General features: G+C 33.9%; 1 protein-coding gene across 5 annotated transcripts; it reads left to right on the top strand.

Annotated features, from left to right (window-relative positions):
- The first annotated feature begins 625 nt into the window (after positions 1-625).
- Positions 626-17902, top strand: LOC116338518 (rho-related BTB domain-containing protein 2). Of its 5 annotated transcripts, none has more exons than XM_031763840.1 (15): positions 629-1988; positions 7012-7219; positions 7331-7632; positions 13776-13983; positions 14061-14395; positions 14513-14636; positions 14708-14851; positions 15546-15569; positions 15834-15944; positions 16026-16135; positions 16206-16263; positions 16337-16573; positions 16649-16916; positions 17484-17667; positions 17765-17902. In XM_031763840.1, exons 2-14 carry the CDS (start codon positions 7040-7042, stop codon positions 17642-17644), a joined length of 2262 nt encoding a protein of 753 aa, XP_031619700.1. In that variant the 5' UTR covers positions 629-1988; positions 7012-7039; the 3' UTR covers positions 17645-17667; positions 17765-17902. The 5 variants fall into 5 exon arrangements, 4 of the variants coding, with proteins under 4 accessions (XP_031619700.1, XP_031619699.1, XP_031619698.1 ...); XM_031763839.1 differs by having other exon boundaries at positions 636-1409; positions 17466-17667; XM_031763838.1 differs by having other exon boundaries at positions 637-1988; positions 17466-17667.
- Positions 17903-18311: the final 409 nt, after the last annotated feature.

The raw sequence follows: 18311 nt of genomic DNA, 5'->3' as shown, positions 1-18311 counted from the left end.
ATTTCAGCGGTATTTGTACTTAAAATTAATCGTTTTATTTCATTCTTCTTATATTCTTCAACAATTTTTTTTTTACTATTTTTTTTTACTTTGAATCAGAAATAAAAAAAAAATGCTACAAATCGCTTTTCATCCAAGCAAAATAATTCAATTACCATATTTAACAGAAGTTGCGAACAAACGGTCAACCATTTTCAACTTCTTTTTTTTTTTAAATAAAATTGCACTGACGTTCATACTTAGCTGTTCAGCGTAATTATTCTTTATTTCTGATGTTCTTTATCGTTAAAATGACATTTTTGAAACGGTAAAATGCATCCCTATTGGAAAAAATGCCGATATATGCATCGCAATTACTTAGCATGTTAGAGTATTTGGTTTTCTGCTGAAAGTTTTCCATTTAGTTTGTTTGAATTGAGATTCATCAATTAAAATCGGCTAAACTAACATCAATAAAAAATGTCATCTAAAATGCATTCGATTGCTGGTATCAGAAAACGTTCTTCTTTGAACAGGTTCTTCAGCCGAACGAAATTAGCTTGTTATTTGATATTACGTTGAATAATAATTCGGGACAGCTGGTGCCGCTCTCGCTGTTAAGTGCAGTGGTTTGCATTAGCCAAACCTGGATTGTTGTCATCATCATTGTCGTCGTAGTCGTTGTGTTTTGTTGTAACGTTATGTGTGTGATCACATGTACATCGTGTTTGTTATGATGTTTTTTTTTGTTCGTTCGATTTTTGCGACGTTATGAATGTATTTTGGATACAGACGGTTTGGTGTATTGTTTGGATGAAATTGTACAAGATGAGAGCAGACTGTACTGGTGCTAAGAGAGTGAGAGCCACGCTAATACAATCATGCATACATACACACACACACACATATTATCCAATTCCAACAACAATAACAAAAACAATCTCGACAGAAGACGAACAAGAAAATCGCTTCAAGTGATTCGCTCACATTCGCCTATAACACACAGGACAACGATTCATATAATACCGCCTCGGTAGCTCTGTACGTTTTAGTCAGTACATTTTCATATGCAGCGGTGTAAATAGCTCCGATTTGTGTTTACAACCGACGACCAAAACATTAATATATTGCTATAATACAACTTGTACATAACACACGACACACGAGTAATAAAACAAGAATTCATCACAAAGACTCATCATCGTGTATGCAGACACGCATCGAATTCGAATCAATTTTACGGAAATTCAAAAACAATACATCACTGTTTGCAATCGTATTTATACCGAAACTATCAAAATAATCTAGTAAAAAAAAAAAAAAATTAAGAAAAAAACAAACAAAATTAAAACAAGAAATCGTTCAAGTAGTTTGTGAAAACTCTTAGTGCATTTCAATCAAATTTAATGCGGACCATCATAATAACACAGGCAAGCACATACACACATATATTTATACAACATTCAATAGTTGATTATGGATGGCACTCCAGCAATTTTCGATTTTCAATTCATGACAATTTGAGTGCAGCAAGCATCGAAACAAATCTACATTAAAAAAAAAATTATTGAAAAAGAAAGGAAGAGAAAATATGCCATGTGCAATGTAAAGAAGAAATGATAAATCAAAAAAAAATTGTACGGTGATGGTCAAGAGTCAGAGACGACGACAAAATAAGTAAAATTCGGTGTATGTGTGCTTTACAAACAGACAGCATTAATCTATCCTCAATTTAGCATACACACAACACAAACAACGGACACACAATAGAACGAGCGGTGTACAGGTTCTCTTAAGTCGTTTCAAATCAACTTAACGAGAGAGACGTGAAAAACAAAATAATATACAAAAACAAAAATAAAGTTCTGGATCCGAAATACAAAACAAACGACACAAATATCAAGCACAATATTTGACCGTACACAAAATAAAAATCGGGTTAATCGAATATATTGAAGGAAAGCTCATATTTTGTCAAATTATCATATACCAAAACTATACAATTTAAGGTAAGCGCTTAAAAGCACAACAAAAAACACATTTTCTTAGATTTCATTTTCGTTGTTCTTTTTCATTGGTTTGCATTCACTTTGTTCATGTTCGCTTGTCGATTCATTCATTCTTTTGCACATTTTGGACAGTAACATGGATATTGGGCCAAACCAAATGTACACCGTCCATTCACAGTTGTACTTCGTCTCTATTTTCGATTCTTGAAATTTCATTTTCAATGCTTTTCCGGATATTTGCATATCCAATTTTTTTCTCTCTCTTCTTTTCCGTCCATTTGACTGTTCTCAGTCCCGTTGTATATTTATTTTCGTTTTGTGTGTTTCTATTTGTTAAAAGCCCGAAACGAAAAAGAATTATCGATTTTAGTAAGTTGCATCCATACACAATCGAAGTTATGTAAAATTTAAAAAGAATGGAAAAAACTATTAAATAAATAAAGCAAACAATTTTTTCGTTGGTTCGTTTTTTTCTCATTCCGTGAGTGTATGTATTGAATTGTTTGTCGGAAAAGTTTGAATATGACTATTATTAAGAAATGAAAATAAAAATCTATAAAAAAATATTTAAACAAAAAAGAAATAGAAAGAATGCAAAAAAGCACACTCGCTTTTCTCTATCTCTGTGTGTGTCTCTCTCTCTTATTGCACACACATTAATTGATGGTTTTTGCTTTATATGGGCATACCAGTTAAATGGTTATAATTATGTGGAATGTATCAGCGAAAAAGTTCTTTGAAATGCGTGTCGCTATATAGACTTTTGAATATGCACACATTAAATGCTTGTTGTATTCGCTTTGATTTGCGCGTCGCCAAATAAATGCGTTCAATCAATTAAGCCAAGGGGCATTGCAAAATGGTACCGTTCGTTCGTTCAGAAAATTAAAATTCAATTTCATGCAACGTTTTAAACACAAAATGCCGTTTGTATGCAACTTTATGCTCGATATTGATGATGCAAAACTATTTAATGTTTAACAAATCAATTGCTTTCTATTTCAGCTACATTCAAATCGTCTATTGTATCAATTTATTCGTTTTAAAAATATTGCATGCCGTATTCTTTTACCAAAATTGATAAGTATTGCATACAGATAATCGCTTGCAAAAGAAAGCTTTTAACAGGATCCTCCAATTGATTTTGATGTTGCACAGTCATTTGAAAGTTCTTGAAGTAATATTGTGATTATTTTAAAACCGAAGACAAACAAAATGTGATACACAAATCCATATACCGTGAAATAATATAGAAAAAAAATATTATCTAATGGATCATGTTAGAAAGAGAGTGAGAGAGAGAGAGTGAGTGATGTGTTGTGTTCGATTCACTTCGAAAGTTATCGATATAAATATTAGCATATGTGTCAAATTCAATGTCGTTTATATCGCATGCCCGACGAAAATGCACACATGATTAAGCTTAAGAGCAATATTAAAAACATTGTTGTGAGCCTCGTTAAAAGCGTTCGATACAGGCTAAATTAGATAGATTCGTCGGTGACCAGAGATTGAAATGCAATGGTGGTAATTGTCTGTGCCAGTTCATTTACCCCAGAGAGTTGCTACATTAACATGCACAATGTAAAATAAAGTTCTGTACTCTATCGAAAAACGCTTTTTCTTTGATATTTATAATAATGATGTGTATAAATGTGCACCGAATAGCTATATATTTTGCTTGAAGACTGGTGTCCATTTTAATTGAAATTCTCATTTGCAATAACAATACACTTGCCATAAAGTGTATTTTTATTGTAAATAACAAGAATAACCATTATCTAACCAAGAGATAAAGAGAAAAAGGGTTTGCATAGACTGGTTATTGTGCAAAATCCAATGAAAACGCCTATGCATTTTCTGATAATGTCGTGCGATTTGTTTGTTGTAACGAGCCATTAGGAATGGTGATGAGGGGGTATATGGTGCTGCACATAATGGCATTTCCAATTCAATTTTCATCGTCAATTAGTGTAAATATAAAATGTTATAATTATGCTGATGTTGAAAGTGTTTGTGTGACCTGTTTTGAATTGATTTGATTTCGTTGAAATCATGGTAATTTGTATTGTATTTGCCAAGTCGCAATCATGACGGTCTGCATGAAGTAGTAGTATGAAGTATTCTGCACAATGTACATTGTAATATGCATTTATAGAGTTTCGCTACAATTTTGTTCAAAAACTGCACACAACAACAACAATAGAACCATCAATTGTGCTTACGCAATTACGCAATTTCGCGGGACGTTTTTTTAAAACTAAGCGAACAATCAAACCACAACTTACAAAATCGTTTGTTTACAATTTCATTCGCATTGAATATATCTTGAATCTGATATCATAGGTTCAGTGCCGGCTCTTTATGGAGATATATATATATATCGATAGCATTACAGATAATAATAACAACTCAAGAATCATGCATGCATATCGCACAACAGCCAAATGAATTGTATGGAATTCTGGATTCAATTGCGATTGAATTTTATTTTAACTTACTTTAAAATGCTATTTATAACTTGAAAGCGTGCAAATGTGTGTGCGTGTGTCAAGTGGATGCGCATATGCAAATACATAGTGACAATCAAGCGATTGATACTCTATATTTCGGCAAATTCAATTCAGTATCTTACGATTTTTTTTTGTTATGTGCGCAGTGATTGTATGCTGCTCTTATTCTTATATTTCTCACGTAACGTAAAATGACGCACTTTCTCATCTCATTCATAGCAAATGTATACTGAAGCTTATATAACAAACTATATACGTATATGTGTTGATTGACGAAAAAAAAAACAGTGTCGACAATGTTTCTAATGCGACATCGTTCTGTGTCCAACAACAAAACAAACAAACAGTAAACCCTGTTAACAAACGAACGAAAAAACAACCGAATCATTGACATCTCTTTTGTTGCACGATCGAATAGAGTTTTAGTTCATAAACAACAGCAGTGGCAACAACAACAACAATTGCGACAACTGAACACAAAAAAGTATAAAAGAAGAAGTCGCATTTTATGTCTGGCATGCAATTTACGGTATAAAATCTCTGTATATATGGAGTACATCAAGTATGCGTGCAAATATTCGAGTGTAAAAGAGTGGAGATTCGCGCGAGCACATGACCAAAATTACATGCATATCGTAAGAATGGCTTTAAATCGTATGGACGAAAAACAGTATTCTTTTAGTATTTTTCTTTCTCTATCGTCTTATTGTGCATTCTGTTTCTATATTGCCGTCGATTTGGCAAGGAAAATGGTGCAAGTACTTTGATGGTATAAGGGAAACGAGTGAGCGAAAAATAGAGAAAGAAAAAAATCCATTGAAATATATACAGATATATGTAAAATAGTCGAAATGTAATGCGTAGTTTTTATGGCGCACCCATTAAAGTACAGCGATTGAACGTTTCGTATTTTATACTCTACTCTCACAAAGCACTAATTCTTTCTTTTTCATTTTTATACTTGATTGTAGCCAAAATTGATAGTGTCAACGGCATTGATTGCTGTTACTTTTAGAATGAGTTACTTTGTTTTCTCTGTGTGGGGGCGGTTGTTTTTATGTATAATATAGAATTTGCGTGCATGAATTGTACACAATAATGCATCTATGCATCGAAATAAGCGTTTGAATTGTATACTCAAGCTCAATTTCATCAAAATATGACGAAGGCAATGACATGATGCACATACATAAAGAAATGATGTTGGCATCTTTGCTATTATCATTGAAACAATGACACCACAGTTTTGTTATTGTTGCCTTTATTTTAAAATGTAAGCATGATAAGAAATGAAATCTCTTGGCTGTGATCTACATGTTGTTATGATTTAAAGCAATGTTTACCGTACAAATTTGTGTCACATGTGCGAATATTTATCAAATACAAAGTGTTGAAGTGATATGCATCGGTTTCGTTTTTTCTTTCTTCATCTCATTCGATAAATGGCATGTGAACGAGGAGTGAAAAGAGAGAAAAATAATGAAAATTATTAAAATACACAATAAACCAAAACGAATCCTTGAGTCCAATTTCATATCAAATTTGCCGCATTTAATACAATTTATAAAGAACGATCAATACGCTGTATTTTGTTTGGATATTTTAATGCATGCACACATATCATTAACACTCTCTTTCTCTCGCTTATGCATGTAAAAATATTCGATTTGTGTCATGCACACAAAACGCAGAGAAAATGGCACACACACAGAGAGAAAGAACCTCATATCGTGATTATAAATTTGCTTTTTTTTTTGAAGTTGAAAATATAATGAATCATGTTCAAAAGTTCATTTTATTTCCATACCCCAAATAGCCAAATGACATCAGTTCCAATTGATAGTAATATATTCTGTGGTAAAGTTTTCACATTCTCTCTCGATACCCTTTTTGGTGGAATATAACTATGAAATAATCGTGCGAACATTACTCATTAGTAGAAATTGTGGGTAAATAAATACTCGATCGGATAGGGCTGATGACACTCTTTATTCAATGCCTGAATATTAAGTCATAAAACGGAAAGCAATGAAATTAATTTTACATGAACTCTCCTCAATAATAATTCACTTAAGTTAAACTATGTCTTTTTCTTTGTGGAAAGTTTTTGTTTTGTGCCATAGGTTATAAATATACAAAGATGAACACTTTACTCAATTGATCTTGTTTCTTTTTTCAAACATATTTATACGGTACACATACTATTATTCAATATGTTGTATTGTACGAAATAGTTTTGTTCAACGAAAAGTGATTAAGAATGCCAATAACTACAAAATAATAACGTGAAACCGATGCGAATGCATATTTGTTGAAAAAGTTGAATTCGAATATTTTGCGATTTTGTAAACAACCAATTATTGATAGCTGCTATGCGTCACACAAAAAGATTGCACCATACATTGATGTTACAGCAGAGATATATTTTTGTTTAAATTAAAATAATTATTGAATTCTTAATCTTCTTAATTTTATTGATTTGTTTAATTCGATTGAAATAATTTTTGTAGCGGCCACAAAGTACAGAGTAATGGAAGAATGGATAACGAACAACCACACCAAGAGTTGGTGAAATGCGTCCTAGTAGGTGATACAGCTGTAGGAAAGACTCGATTAATTTGTGCCAGAGCTTGCAATAAACATGTTTCATTATCTCAACTGTTATCAACACATGTACCGACCGTTTGGGCCATCGACCAATATCGCATTTACAAGGATGTCTGTGCACATTTTTTTCATTTTTTTTTTTTTTTTTTTTTTTTCAAATTTTAAACAATTTGATAATTTTCGTATCAATTGTATTACGTTTTTCTCTTATTCAATAAATAGGTACTTGAACGATCATGGGAAGTGGTTGATAATGTGAATGTTTCATTACGACTTTGGGATACGTTTGGCGATCATGACAAGGATCGACGATTTGCATACGGCCGATCGGATGTTGTGCTATTATGTTTTTCGATAGCAAATCCGACATCGTTGCGAAATTGTTTGGCTATGTGGTATCCGGAAATTAGACGATTTTGCCCAGAAACACCAGTCATATTAGTCGGATGCAAAAACGATCTCCGTTATATGTATCGTGATGAGGCCTATTTATCATATTTCGGTGATAAAAGTCCACTTGTTAGGTAAATGAATCAATAGCAGGGATTGTTCCTCTAAGGCACAGTATACTGAGGCGGCAAATGAGAAGGGGAAAGCGCTGGGAAGGAAAAGTTTTTTTTCAACACAAAAATATCGCTTTTACTTTTCCGCACACCCACTTTTTCTTTGATTTTTGAGTCTAGAAAATCACAGAGCAACGGTTTTTCGGCCAACAAACGCCAGGAAAAATAATATCGGTAAGTACCAAATGTTGAACATTACATTGACTTCTCACACACTGTTCTCAATCATTGTATGCCACTGACCATCGTTTTCCTTTTCCCTTTCAGAATTTACATTGATTCGATATTAACGACGACCGCGTTTGTACACAGACAAAATTTTCTTATATTTCATTGTGGTGGTGGTGTTGTTGTAGTGGTTGGCATTTAAATGTAGTAAAAGTGTTGTGCACCAAAAACAGTCACATGGATTGTTCTCACAATCAAACATGACTGAACATATGAACCGGTGAGAATATTCGTGAACTGTACAAATTTGTTAAAATGGACTTTTTCGTTGTAGTCTTCTTGTTTTCATTCTATTTCAAGTAATTAATTAATTTTAACTTTTTTTCATCGAAATTATATGAATGGCTGAGAAAAATCATAACTCAAATACAATGCACATAGAAGATAGATTTTTTACGTAGGCTGTTACTTATATATTGTACACAGATGAACATTTATTATTGAAAATGTTTTTATTGTTTTTCAAAATATTCTCCGTGATGATCGATACACTTTTGCATTCGATGAAACCATTTGTCATAGCATTCATGCCACTTCGAAACTGATATCTCCAAAACATGTGTTTTGAACGCATCAACTGCTTCTTCGGGCGTCAAAAAACGTTGACCACGTAGTTTTTTCTTCACGCTCGGTAACAAAAAGAAGCCATTGGGTGCCAAATCAGGACTGTACGGCGGATGACCCATCAGTTCGATGTTTTGACTGCTCAAAAATTGAGTTGTTTGATTAGATGTGTGAGAGCTCGCATTATCGTGATGAAGAATTATTCTGTGCCAGCGGTTGTTTTTTCCTAATTCACCAAACACAGTGACTTCCAAAAAAAAAAAAAAAAAAAAAAACGAAAATTTGTCTAATTTGCTAGAGAATTTTTTGTTTTTGGAAAATCACCCCCCCCCCTGAAAAATTTTCCTCGCACACTACTGCAATACAAATAGTGATCGTATGACAAAACGTTCTGAGGATGTTTATGCTACAAAATGTCAATCTTAACGAATATGACAATGGTTTGCATCTAGCAACGTCAGTGTTGCCAATTCTCAATATATAAGTAACAGCCCTCGTACTTTTGTGTGCAATGTATCGAGTTTCCGAGAGTTTCATATACTCACAGAAGACGTCAATTGTAATATTTGCGAACTCTGGTGGTGATTTACTAAATTACCACCATTACAATGTGTGGCATGGTGATTTTTGTATGTATTGTATTTGCTTTGCTGAGCAATATTACTATCGCTCAACGCAGTGTTGGTGGTCACAGCAAAGCAAATACAAAAATCACCATGCCGCACATTGTAATAGTGGTAATTTAGTAAATTACTACCAGAGTTCACAAATATTACAATTGACGCCTTCTGTGAGTAAGGTTGCCATATAGCAACCATATGACAATCGCGATTTCAGTGATAAGGAATGCTATATTTTTTTCATTTTGAGGTGATACAGAAAATTGAGTAGTATTTGTAAATCGAACAAAAAAAAATATTTTTTTTTTTTTCATTTGTCGTGATTTTTCATCGTCTACATGGGAGGCTTGTATGAAAAACACGGAAGACTGCTGTAATGGCACTGTCGCACGTCCGTACATATTTTGCATTTGCAACTGCTATATGGCAACCTTATATGAAACTCTCGGAGACTCGGTATAGAGCACAAAAAGTGAAAAAAGATCAAATTTTTTCTCAATTCTCGAACACCACTATATCATATGTTGTGATCAGAACGTTAAAATTTGTGTTCTCTGTAACCAAATCGTGCTAGGCAAATCGTTGTCTCCCTTTCCCTTGCATGTATAAATGTTCACAACTGAAATTCTATTCAAACAAAACTTGCACTTATATTTTGCTGCGCAATAAAAATCGTCGACCAAATACATTGTTAATCATTTTTATTGCACATCAAAATATAAATGCGAGTTGTGTGTGAATAGAATGTCAGTTGTAAATAATCATACATGCAGAGCGGGCGAGATAGCATTGGACAACGATTTGGGTGACAGAGATAGCAAATTTTTACGTTCTGATCTGTTAGTTGTGTATGAGAATTGAGGAAAAAAATCTGTTCTTTTTTTACTATTTGATTTGCACTATACCGAGTCTCCGAGGGTTTCATATACAGTCAAAATCACAAAAAACAGGAGTGCACCGTGACTATTCAAATTCCAGAACACTTTGGGCCAGGTCGGATCCATATGCTCCACAGGATTCACTTCCAGCTCATTTAGATGAAGTGATCTGAGGGACACCTTACATCAAGCAAGTTCTGCTGAGCAGCCACATTAATTTCCAAGCGTCTGCTTGATATCATCCAGATTATTCTGGGCCGCAGATGCCATACGCCTAGCATCGAGCAAATGCTAATGAGCAGCCATCAGCGCTCTTTCTGCAGCATCAACTGCTTCCAATGCTTGCTGAACGCTAGCTTCGGCTGCCCGAAGAGCGTCAACCATATTTTGGGCCGGTGCTGCTGCTTGCACATTTTTCTCTATTATTTTTTAACACAAAAAAGTATCAGAAGTTTAGAGGAGAGTTAGTTTTAAGATTCAACTAATTTTCGAGTGAGCCAAGCTTGTGAGAAATCATGTTTGAAAAATGCACTTACGATTTGCGACGCATGGGTGTTGTATATTTGGTGGTGCAGCGAACCAACGTCGCCGCACTCTGCGAGTATACACCGACAGAGTACACCTGGCGAGTTGCCCGAGATTGTTGGTGTAGCGCCGGTTACACTTCCAACGTGTAAAAATATTTTTATTTTCGCTTGAATCGGCGCTTTACTTTCCAATAACTTTCCGAACCATTTCTGTGCGCATCAAGTATTATTTCGACGCGATCGGTATATGCTATGCAAAGCCGTTATATAACAGCCTTCCGAACCATTTCTGTGCGCAGCAGGTATTATTTCGACGCGATCGGTATATCCTCAAGAATTAAAAAATGAAAATTTTAATGCAGCTTGTACATGTTGTCGGTTTGTGATACATGGGTGATCCATGTTGGGTGGTACCAATTTCTTCGCAATTTGCGAGTAAACACCGTCAAATTACATCTGTCGGGTGCTTCGAAACTGTTGGTGTAGCGTATTTGGTGGTGCAGCGAACCAACGTCGTCGCACACCGACAGAGTACACCTGGCGAGTTGCCCGAGATTGTTGGTGTAGCGCTGGTTACACTGCCAATGAAATAGAAAGCCGTTATATAACAGCCTTTCCGAACCATTTCTGCGCGCAGCAGGTATTATTTCGACGCGATCGGTATATCCTCAAGAATTAAAAAATGAAAATTTTAATGCAGCTTGTACATTTTGTCAAATTTTGTTGTAAACACCGTCAAATTACATCTGTCGGTTTCATTTCGGCTTCCATAGGTGCTGTACGCAAAAAATTTGTTAGCCGGATAAATTTTCTTAGAGAAAGGCAAATTCAAATCTGATTTTACAGGGTGATAGTCGGCCTCCACTCGCTCGGCTAGGCATGTTATTATATTTCCTATATCTGAAATTACTATCTCTATAGATCGTGCTAAAATGTTTTAACTCATATTAGACCACGATGGCTGTTAAACCAACTTCCCATATGAAACCTCAACGCTATGCGCGTCAAATCGACGTTATTCGACGCTATTCCATGTGTATATAGAATTGTACATTATGTTTTACAGTGCTGTGCAAGCATGCGGCCTTATACACAGTAACACACGAACTCCGTTTATGTGCGCGCGTTGCCTGTTATGTTTTGTGTATTGAATTGCGACTCAATCACAGTAGACGGCGCAGGCACTGTAAAACATAATGTACAATTTCATATATACACATAGAATAGCGTCGAATAACGTCGATTGGACGCGCATAGCGTTAAGGTTTCATATGGGTTCCAAAGTACCTCTCCTCCATAATTTTGGGCCGAGGAATCCGAATTTGATCATGAAATTTACAAATTTTGACATACCCCATACAAATATTAAAAAAATAAAAATCGACCGTGATGGAGTAGTCCAATTTGGTCCAAAACCTCAGAATTCTCAGCAATGGGAGAAAATGACAGCAAATTTTAAAATTGGCGCGCTGTTTAGTTTCGATTTGAGTTGTAAAATTACATTGACGTCCCCTTTGAAATTCGGTGCGCCACCGTCGGCTCAAAGAGACTTGAAGTCTTCACATCCTCAGGATTTGACCTGAATTCTAAAACTTCCATAAAGATATTTTATAAAAAATCCATTCTTCGTGTAATTGTATGTATTTTTAATTGTAATTACATTATGGAAGTTCTGGAATCCAGGTCAAATCCTGAGAATCCATGGATCAGCAGAATTCCACTAGATTTGGACTTTAGGTCATCGAACCACTCAGGTGTTGCTGCTCCCTATGGGAGTCAACATTTTGCTTATTTTTCACGATTTCCCATCGGAAAAGTGGTAAAAATCGATTTAAAGTTTTCCCAATTTATATTTATTATCGCAATAGTTTTATACATTGAGGAAATAAATTTCCAAAAATTACGAACGAACGAACGTGTTCGTTGTTCGTTGTTCGTACGAACATACGAACGAACAATCCAAAGAATTCATTTTCTGCTAATGAACGAACGAAAAAAAAGACCAAATAGATATTCTACGAACGAACGAACGAACGTTCGTGGACAGCTATGGATTGGAGGTTGCGAGGAATAGGCTGTTATTGTTTTTGAGCGATATTCGTTCATCGTTGTATCCATGGTGTGCCTATAAGGGGTATGGTGTGCAAAAACTTGGGTGTATGCATTAAAAAAGGGAATTTTTTGGTGAAAAGATACATTTATTTAAAAACAACTGTACAATATTTTTTAACCCCATTCTTAGAAAAAAAGTGACCCAACAAAACTTCGCGCGAATGCTGTTTTTTGCGCCAATTTTCAAAATTTTCCATGGATGTAAAAAAATATGCTGCGCACAAACAAATGAAACACTTTTGACTGATTTTGACAGTAATTGAATAGGCCTTTCAAATGACGTATCTGTCATTGATCTACTACAACGCACAAACAAGTGGTGACATCTACCGTGAAATTCCCATTTTTAATGCATACACCCAATAGCTAGATAACTCTTTCCCCAGAGATACAATCAATGTTTGATACATTTTTTTACAATCACGATTTTTTTTAAATTGAATTTAGGGGAGTACACCTACTTTTGATTGAAATTTCTTTAAATTTGGTGAGCCATGCATTTTGGTACGATTCACAAGTTTGATCGAATTTCTTTCCAAAATGTAAGCTTGTAGCAACTTAATCATAATGAAAACTTGTGGATCTTATTTTGTCATCAAAATACATCATTTCACCAAATTGGAAGAAATTTCAATCACAAATAGAGGTAGTCCAATAAAAAAAAGTCGGTTTTTGAGCCTAAGTTACCTTCAATTTGTATTCAAATTGCTTAAAACTTTAAGAATGTTATTTTTTTAAAGAAAATAGCCCGTATAAAGTTTTATTTCATTACGATATAAAACAGGCATTGCGACCATACAAAAATTCACATTTTTGGTGATATTATCTTCTCGTACAACACACACTCCACAACTTTTGAATTATTTATACGTCTCTTAATTGGCCTAAAAACTTTACTGCTGACAGAAAATTTCGGGAAATGTATATTCATTCGGTGAAGAAAGAAATTTGGAAACAGTGCGGAAAAGTTAGACTTACGGATTTAAAAAGTTCCTTTTTATTGACTAAAAACATTTTACTTTTCAATTGGAGGGGAGAGGAGGAGGAGGATCCTCTTCATTTGCTTCCTCACCATATTTCACCTCGCAAGAGGAACAATCATTGATCAGTAGTATATTGAATGAAGGTTATTCAAATGAAGATTAATATAAATTATACCTCTTACCGAAAAACAGAGCCGCACAAAAAAATGATCTAGTGATGCCTGATGAAGCTCGAGCTGTGGCAAAGGAATTGGGAATTGCATATTATGAAACTAGTGTATTCACATATTTCGGTGTGAATGAATTGTTTGAAAATGCAATCCGAGCCGCATTGATTCAGCGACGTCATCAACGATTTTGGATGACAAATTTAAAACGAGTCAAAAGACCATTGCTTCAGGTACAAACATTACACTTAATCTATAAATAACTAAAAACAAACGAAAAATCACTTTAAAAAAACCGAAATTACCTTAGGCCCCATTTCGACCACCAAAACCGTTACAACCCGACCTCACCGTATTGCCTGAAACACATCAAAAGGATATGCTCAATATGTTGAAAAATCAATTTTATTCGGATTTAGTCATTGTAGTTGGGTCAATTCGATTTTTCGTGCATCGTTTTGCCATTGCAGCCGGATCGCAAGCATTCTATCGCTTGTTAAACATCGATTTCACGGATATGGGTGCAAGAAGTAGCAGCGAATCGAGTGTGGTTAGCTCAACGTATGGTGACAATTCAAACGCCGATTTCAATGAAGAAACTGAATACCTGATTCGTTGTGATCCAAGCAAAATGCCACAGCCAAGGTAAGCAACAACAAAAAAATATACTCGCGCAGTACACGCACATTTTTGCTTTTCAAATGATATGTGTATATATGTTCTCTTTTTTTATTTGTTTTTTGAACTTTCTGAATGTTAAAGAATGTGGGAACAGCTCAAAAGGCGATCGAGCTACCAAGCACTTCCAACAATCGAATCGAAAAAGCCAATCGATATTTTTAGGGACTTACATCATCCAATTTTTCAAAATATTAGGATAATACATGTACTTATCCAAATTGATCATCAAACTGATAACATATATCACTTCGATTTTTATGCCATTTATATTTTCAGAACGAATCGAGTCGTCACAATTCAAATTTGATTCAAGCTCAAACAATCGTCACACTAAGTAAATTAGTAACGCCACAGGCAGTGCATCAATGCTTGAAATTCATTTATTCCGGATCATTTGACATAGACTATCCAAATTTAAAGGTGTGTATATTCACTTGAATTATAGTTTAAGACAATTTGAAATTCGCACATCAAATCATTAGTAAATGATTTTGTAAACAAAACGAAAAAAAAAAATACAAACATAATTTAGTAATCAAAGAAGTAAAAATTGTAGATAATAAGCAGTCAAAATTCAGCTCTCATCGCATGAATGCACAGAATATTGTCGCAAAACTGTAAATTCAATTATTTTCTGTCACTTTTTCCATTTTCTCTAACTGACTTTTTTTTAATGCATATCATAAAAGCTTGTTGTTCAACTCAAATACATGAAGTTATTTATAGATAAATGTAGCGCATTTATTTGTGAATAACAAAAAAAAAAAAAACAAATAACTCTGTTCACTACCACCACTACAACCACTGAACAATAACAATAGAATAAGAAGGCATAAACACTCTCATTTTGTTGTTAAAAAAACATGCTGCTTTTGTTGCAAACTTACATCTCAAACAAAATATGTCAATGAATAAAATACACACACCATTGAATATATATATACAAACGAAACAAAAATTAAAACAATATCGTTGTACAGAGAGCACACATAACACACACAAATACACCACCTCAACCACATTGAATAACTTAAAAACTCGTTCATGTTTTCAAATTTTAATTTTTGTTTATATTTATAACCAAGCAAAAAAAATTTTCCATAATTTTTCGCAGACTACTTCAATAGGACTTTTACTGGTAAATAGTGGCTTATTTATTTCACTCTTCTTGTTAGAAATCCGTTGGTAAAGTGTTTTATTGATAGAAAAACCAATAAAATAAGAACATAAGTACCATCGAAATCCAACCATTTGTTTTTTACAACAATGCTCAGATTAATAATCTCCACCTAGATAAATGAATGAAAACATTTGCTTCTTTATTGTTGATGTTGTATCGAAATTGGCTAAAGTTGGTGCGCTTGAAAATTAATTTCCATTATCTTATGCACTTTGTTTATAGGAAATTCAACAAGCTGCTGAAGTTTTAGAAATACCATTTTTGAGCAAAGCAATAGCTACTTTTATACAGCAACCGTCAGCACAAAATGAAAACGTTCACAGTTACTTATTGGTAAGAAAATTTTATTTTTACGCACGATAATGAAAAATGACCATCGCTGGTGCATTAAATGAATAATTCAAAATTTCACAGCTTGTAAAGAAAAATTTGGAGAAATTCATTGGATCGAGTGCATTTACGGATGTCACATTTGAACTGGATGATGGAAAAATGAAGTCACATCGAGCGATGCTAATATCGAGGTATGAAAATCAAGTACTTTAAAAAAAATCTCACACAAAATTCTATTCACTATTTTATTGCATTCGAAAGATGTGATATGATGCGAGCTATGCTGAATGGTGATTTTAGAGAAGCACATGCACACACTGTATGTATCATCGTATATTTTCATTGGATGTTTGTAAATTTGTTTTGAAATTAAAAAAAAAATTCTTCGGTAGATAATTTTTCCGGGAGTCACAAAATATTCATTTCATAAGCTTCTATGCTACTTGTACACCGACGAAATACCTCAAATATCGACCGATAAATGTTTAAATCTATTAGAAGTGGCCAATCGTCTATGTTTACCACGTTTAATCAATTTAATTGAATGCCGTGTCATCGAAGGCATTTCATCACAAAACGATACAATCGAAGCAGTAAAAACTTGCCTGAATCTACTCGAGCCGGTGAAGGTGAATGTCTATTTATTTAGTTTTTGCAAATTCAAAAATATATGTAAAAATGCATACGCATTTAATTATTTTCAGTTGCATAATGCGCATCAATTGGCCGAATGGTGTATGTCATATTTGTGTGTCAATTACAATGTTATTTGTAAAACATTGCCGAAAAATTTAAAAGCATTACATCCAGAGAATCAAGAGTATTTGCATGAAAATCGATGGCCGCCCGTTTGGTATCTCAAGGACTTTGATTACTATCAACGTTGTATGAACGAAATGAATCGCGAATGTAAGCCGGGAAATCGCGGAAAGATCAAAGATGAAAGTGAAGGTTGCATGTGCTTTTCGGGCGGTAAGTGCATGATGGTTGGTGAACAATGTTCACTGAACAATTGAACATCTATTCAATTTCAACCGTTTCTCAACAAGCTTGTTTTCATTAAAATTCTAAAAACCAGACAATATATTTAACTAACTGGTCAGTTGAGCTGACAGTACGTTAGCCAGCTAAATGGACTAAAACAATAGAAGTTATTGTTATAATGAACAATCACTTCTATTAAAACAAGAAAAGTGATCCATCATTAAAACAATAACGTCTATTGTTTTAGCCCATTTAGCTGGCTAACGTACTGTCAGCTCAACTGACCAGTTAATTCAATATATTGTCTGCTAAAAACACATCCTAAATCACTTTATCACATCACAAACATAAAAACACATACATACATACATACAACACAAGACACAAAAAATTAACGACACAAACGGGTTTATACAAAAAAAAAAAAAACACCAAACCCATCTAAATTGAAATTTTTGTTGATGTCTCTATGAAATAGCCCCTCATTCCATTCTTTTTGTTTCGCTTAAAATTTTTAATGTGAAATTTGGAAAAAAGTTTTCTCTTGGCTGACAGGTAACAAAAAGCGCCGACAAGAATCCGATCCAACAAGATCGAATAATACACGCTTGGTATTTACACCGGACAACATGAACTTGATCAACAGCAATAACAACGGCAATCATAATTCAATTAACGTGATCGATGCAGATCCCGAAGCCGATTTGAATCTTTGACATTTGGCCAATTACGGATCAGGGTAAATAAACGCTTTTTGAACAACAAATTTCTTTTCAAATAAATATTTAATTGATTGATTGATCTATTCTATGTTTTTCTTTCTTTCTTGATTTTAGTTCCATCGAATTTACTGTCATACTACCCGTTCTCATTTGTTTTATATGCACAATTCTTAGCATCCTGATTCTTCTGCAAATGTTCGTTTGAATAGAACTAGTAAAACATAATGTCTACAGATAATGAAAAAAAAAAAATTCAAGTAACACAATGCGAATTAGAGTGTCGCAATCAATCGACATATATTTTCACACATACTATAATTTCAATCGTGCACGAACTATACGGCGAAATCAAATAACAATTATATTGTCTAATGAGCTAGAGCTTGTGAGGCATACAATTCCATTCAAGACTGTCATTTTACGTAAAACATAGTTTTAAACTGTATCAAACAACATTTAGCAATGTTTGTATGAATGAAAGACATAAACTTTTTTGTATGTATCATCTTTTAATCTATGTATATTTGCAAACATATATGCGAACAAATCGTCTGCAATTTAATTAAATTCGAACGCATTTAACTAATAAATTCCATTTCCAACGTAATTTATCATAATAAAAAAAGGAAAAAAATACATTCTTTTTCTCAAGAAAACAATT

Source organism: Contarinia nasturtii, unplaced genomic scaffold, assembly GCF_009176525.2.
Source record: "Contarinia nasturtii isolate CC-2019 unplaced genomic scaffold, AAFC_CNas_1.1 Cnas_scaffold_414, whole genome shotgun sequence".
NCBI classification, from domain to species: domain Eukaryota; kingdom Metazoa; phylum Arthropoda; class Insecta; order Diptera; family Cecidomyiidae; genus Contarinia; species Contarinia nasturtii.
This window is presented reverse-complemented; position numbering and strand designations above follow the sequence as displayed.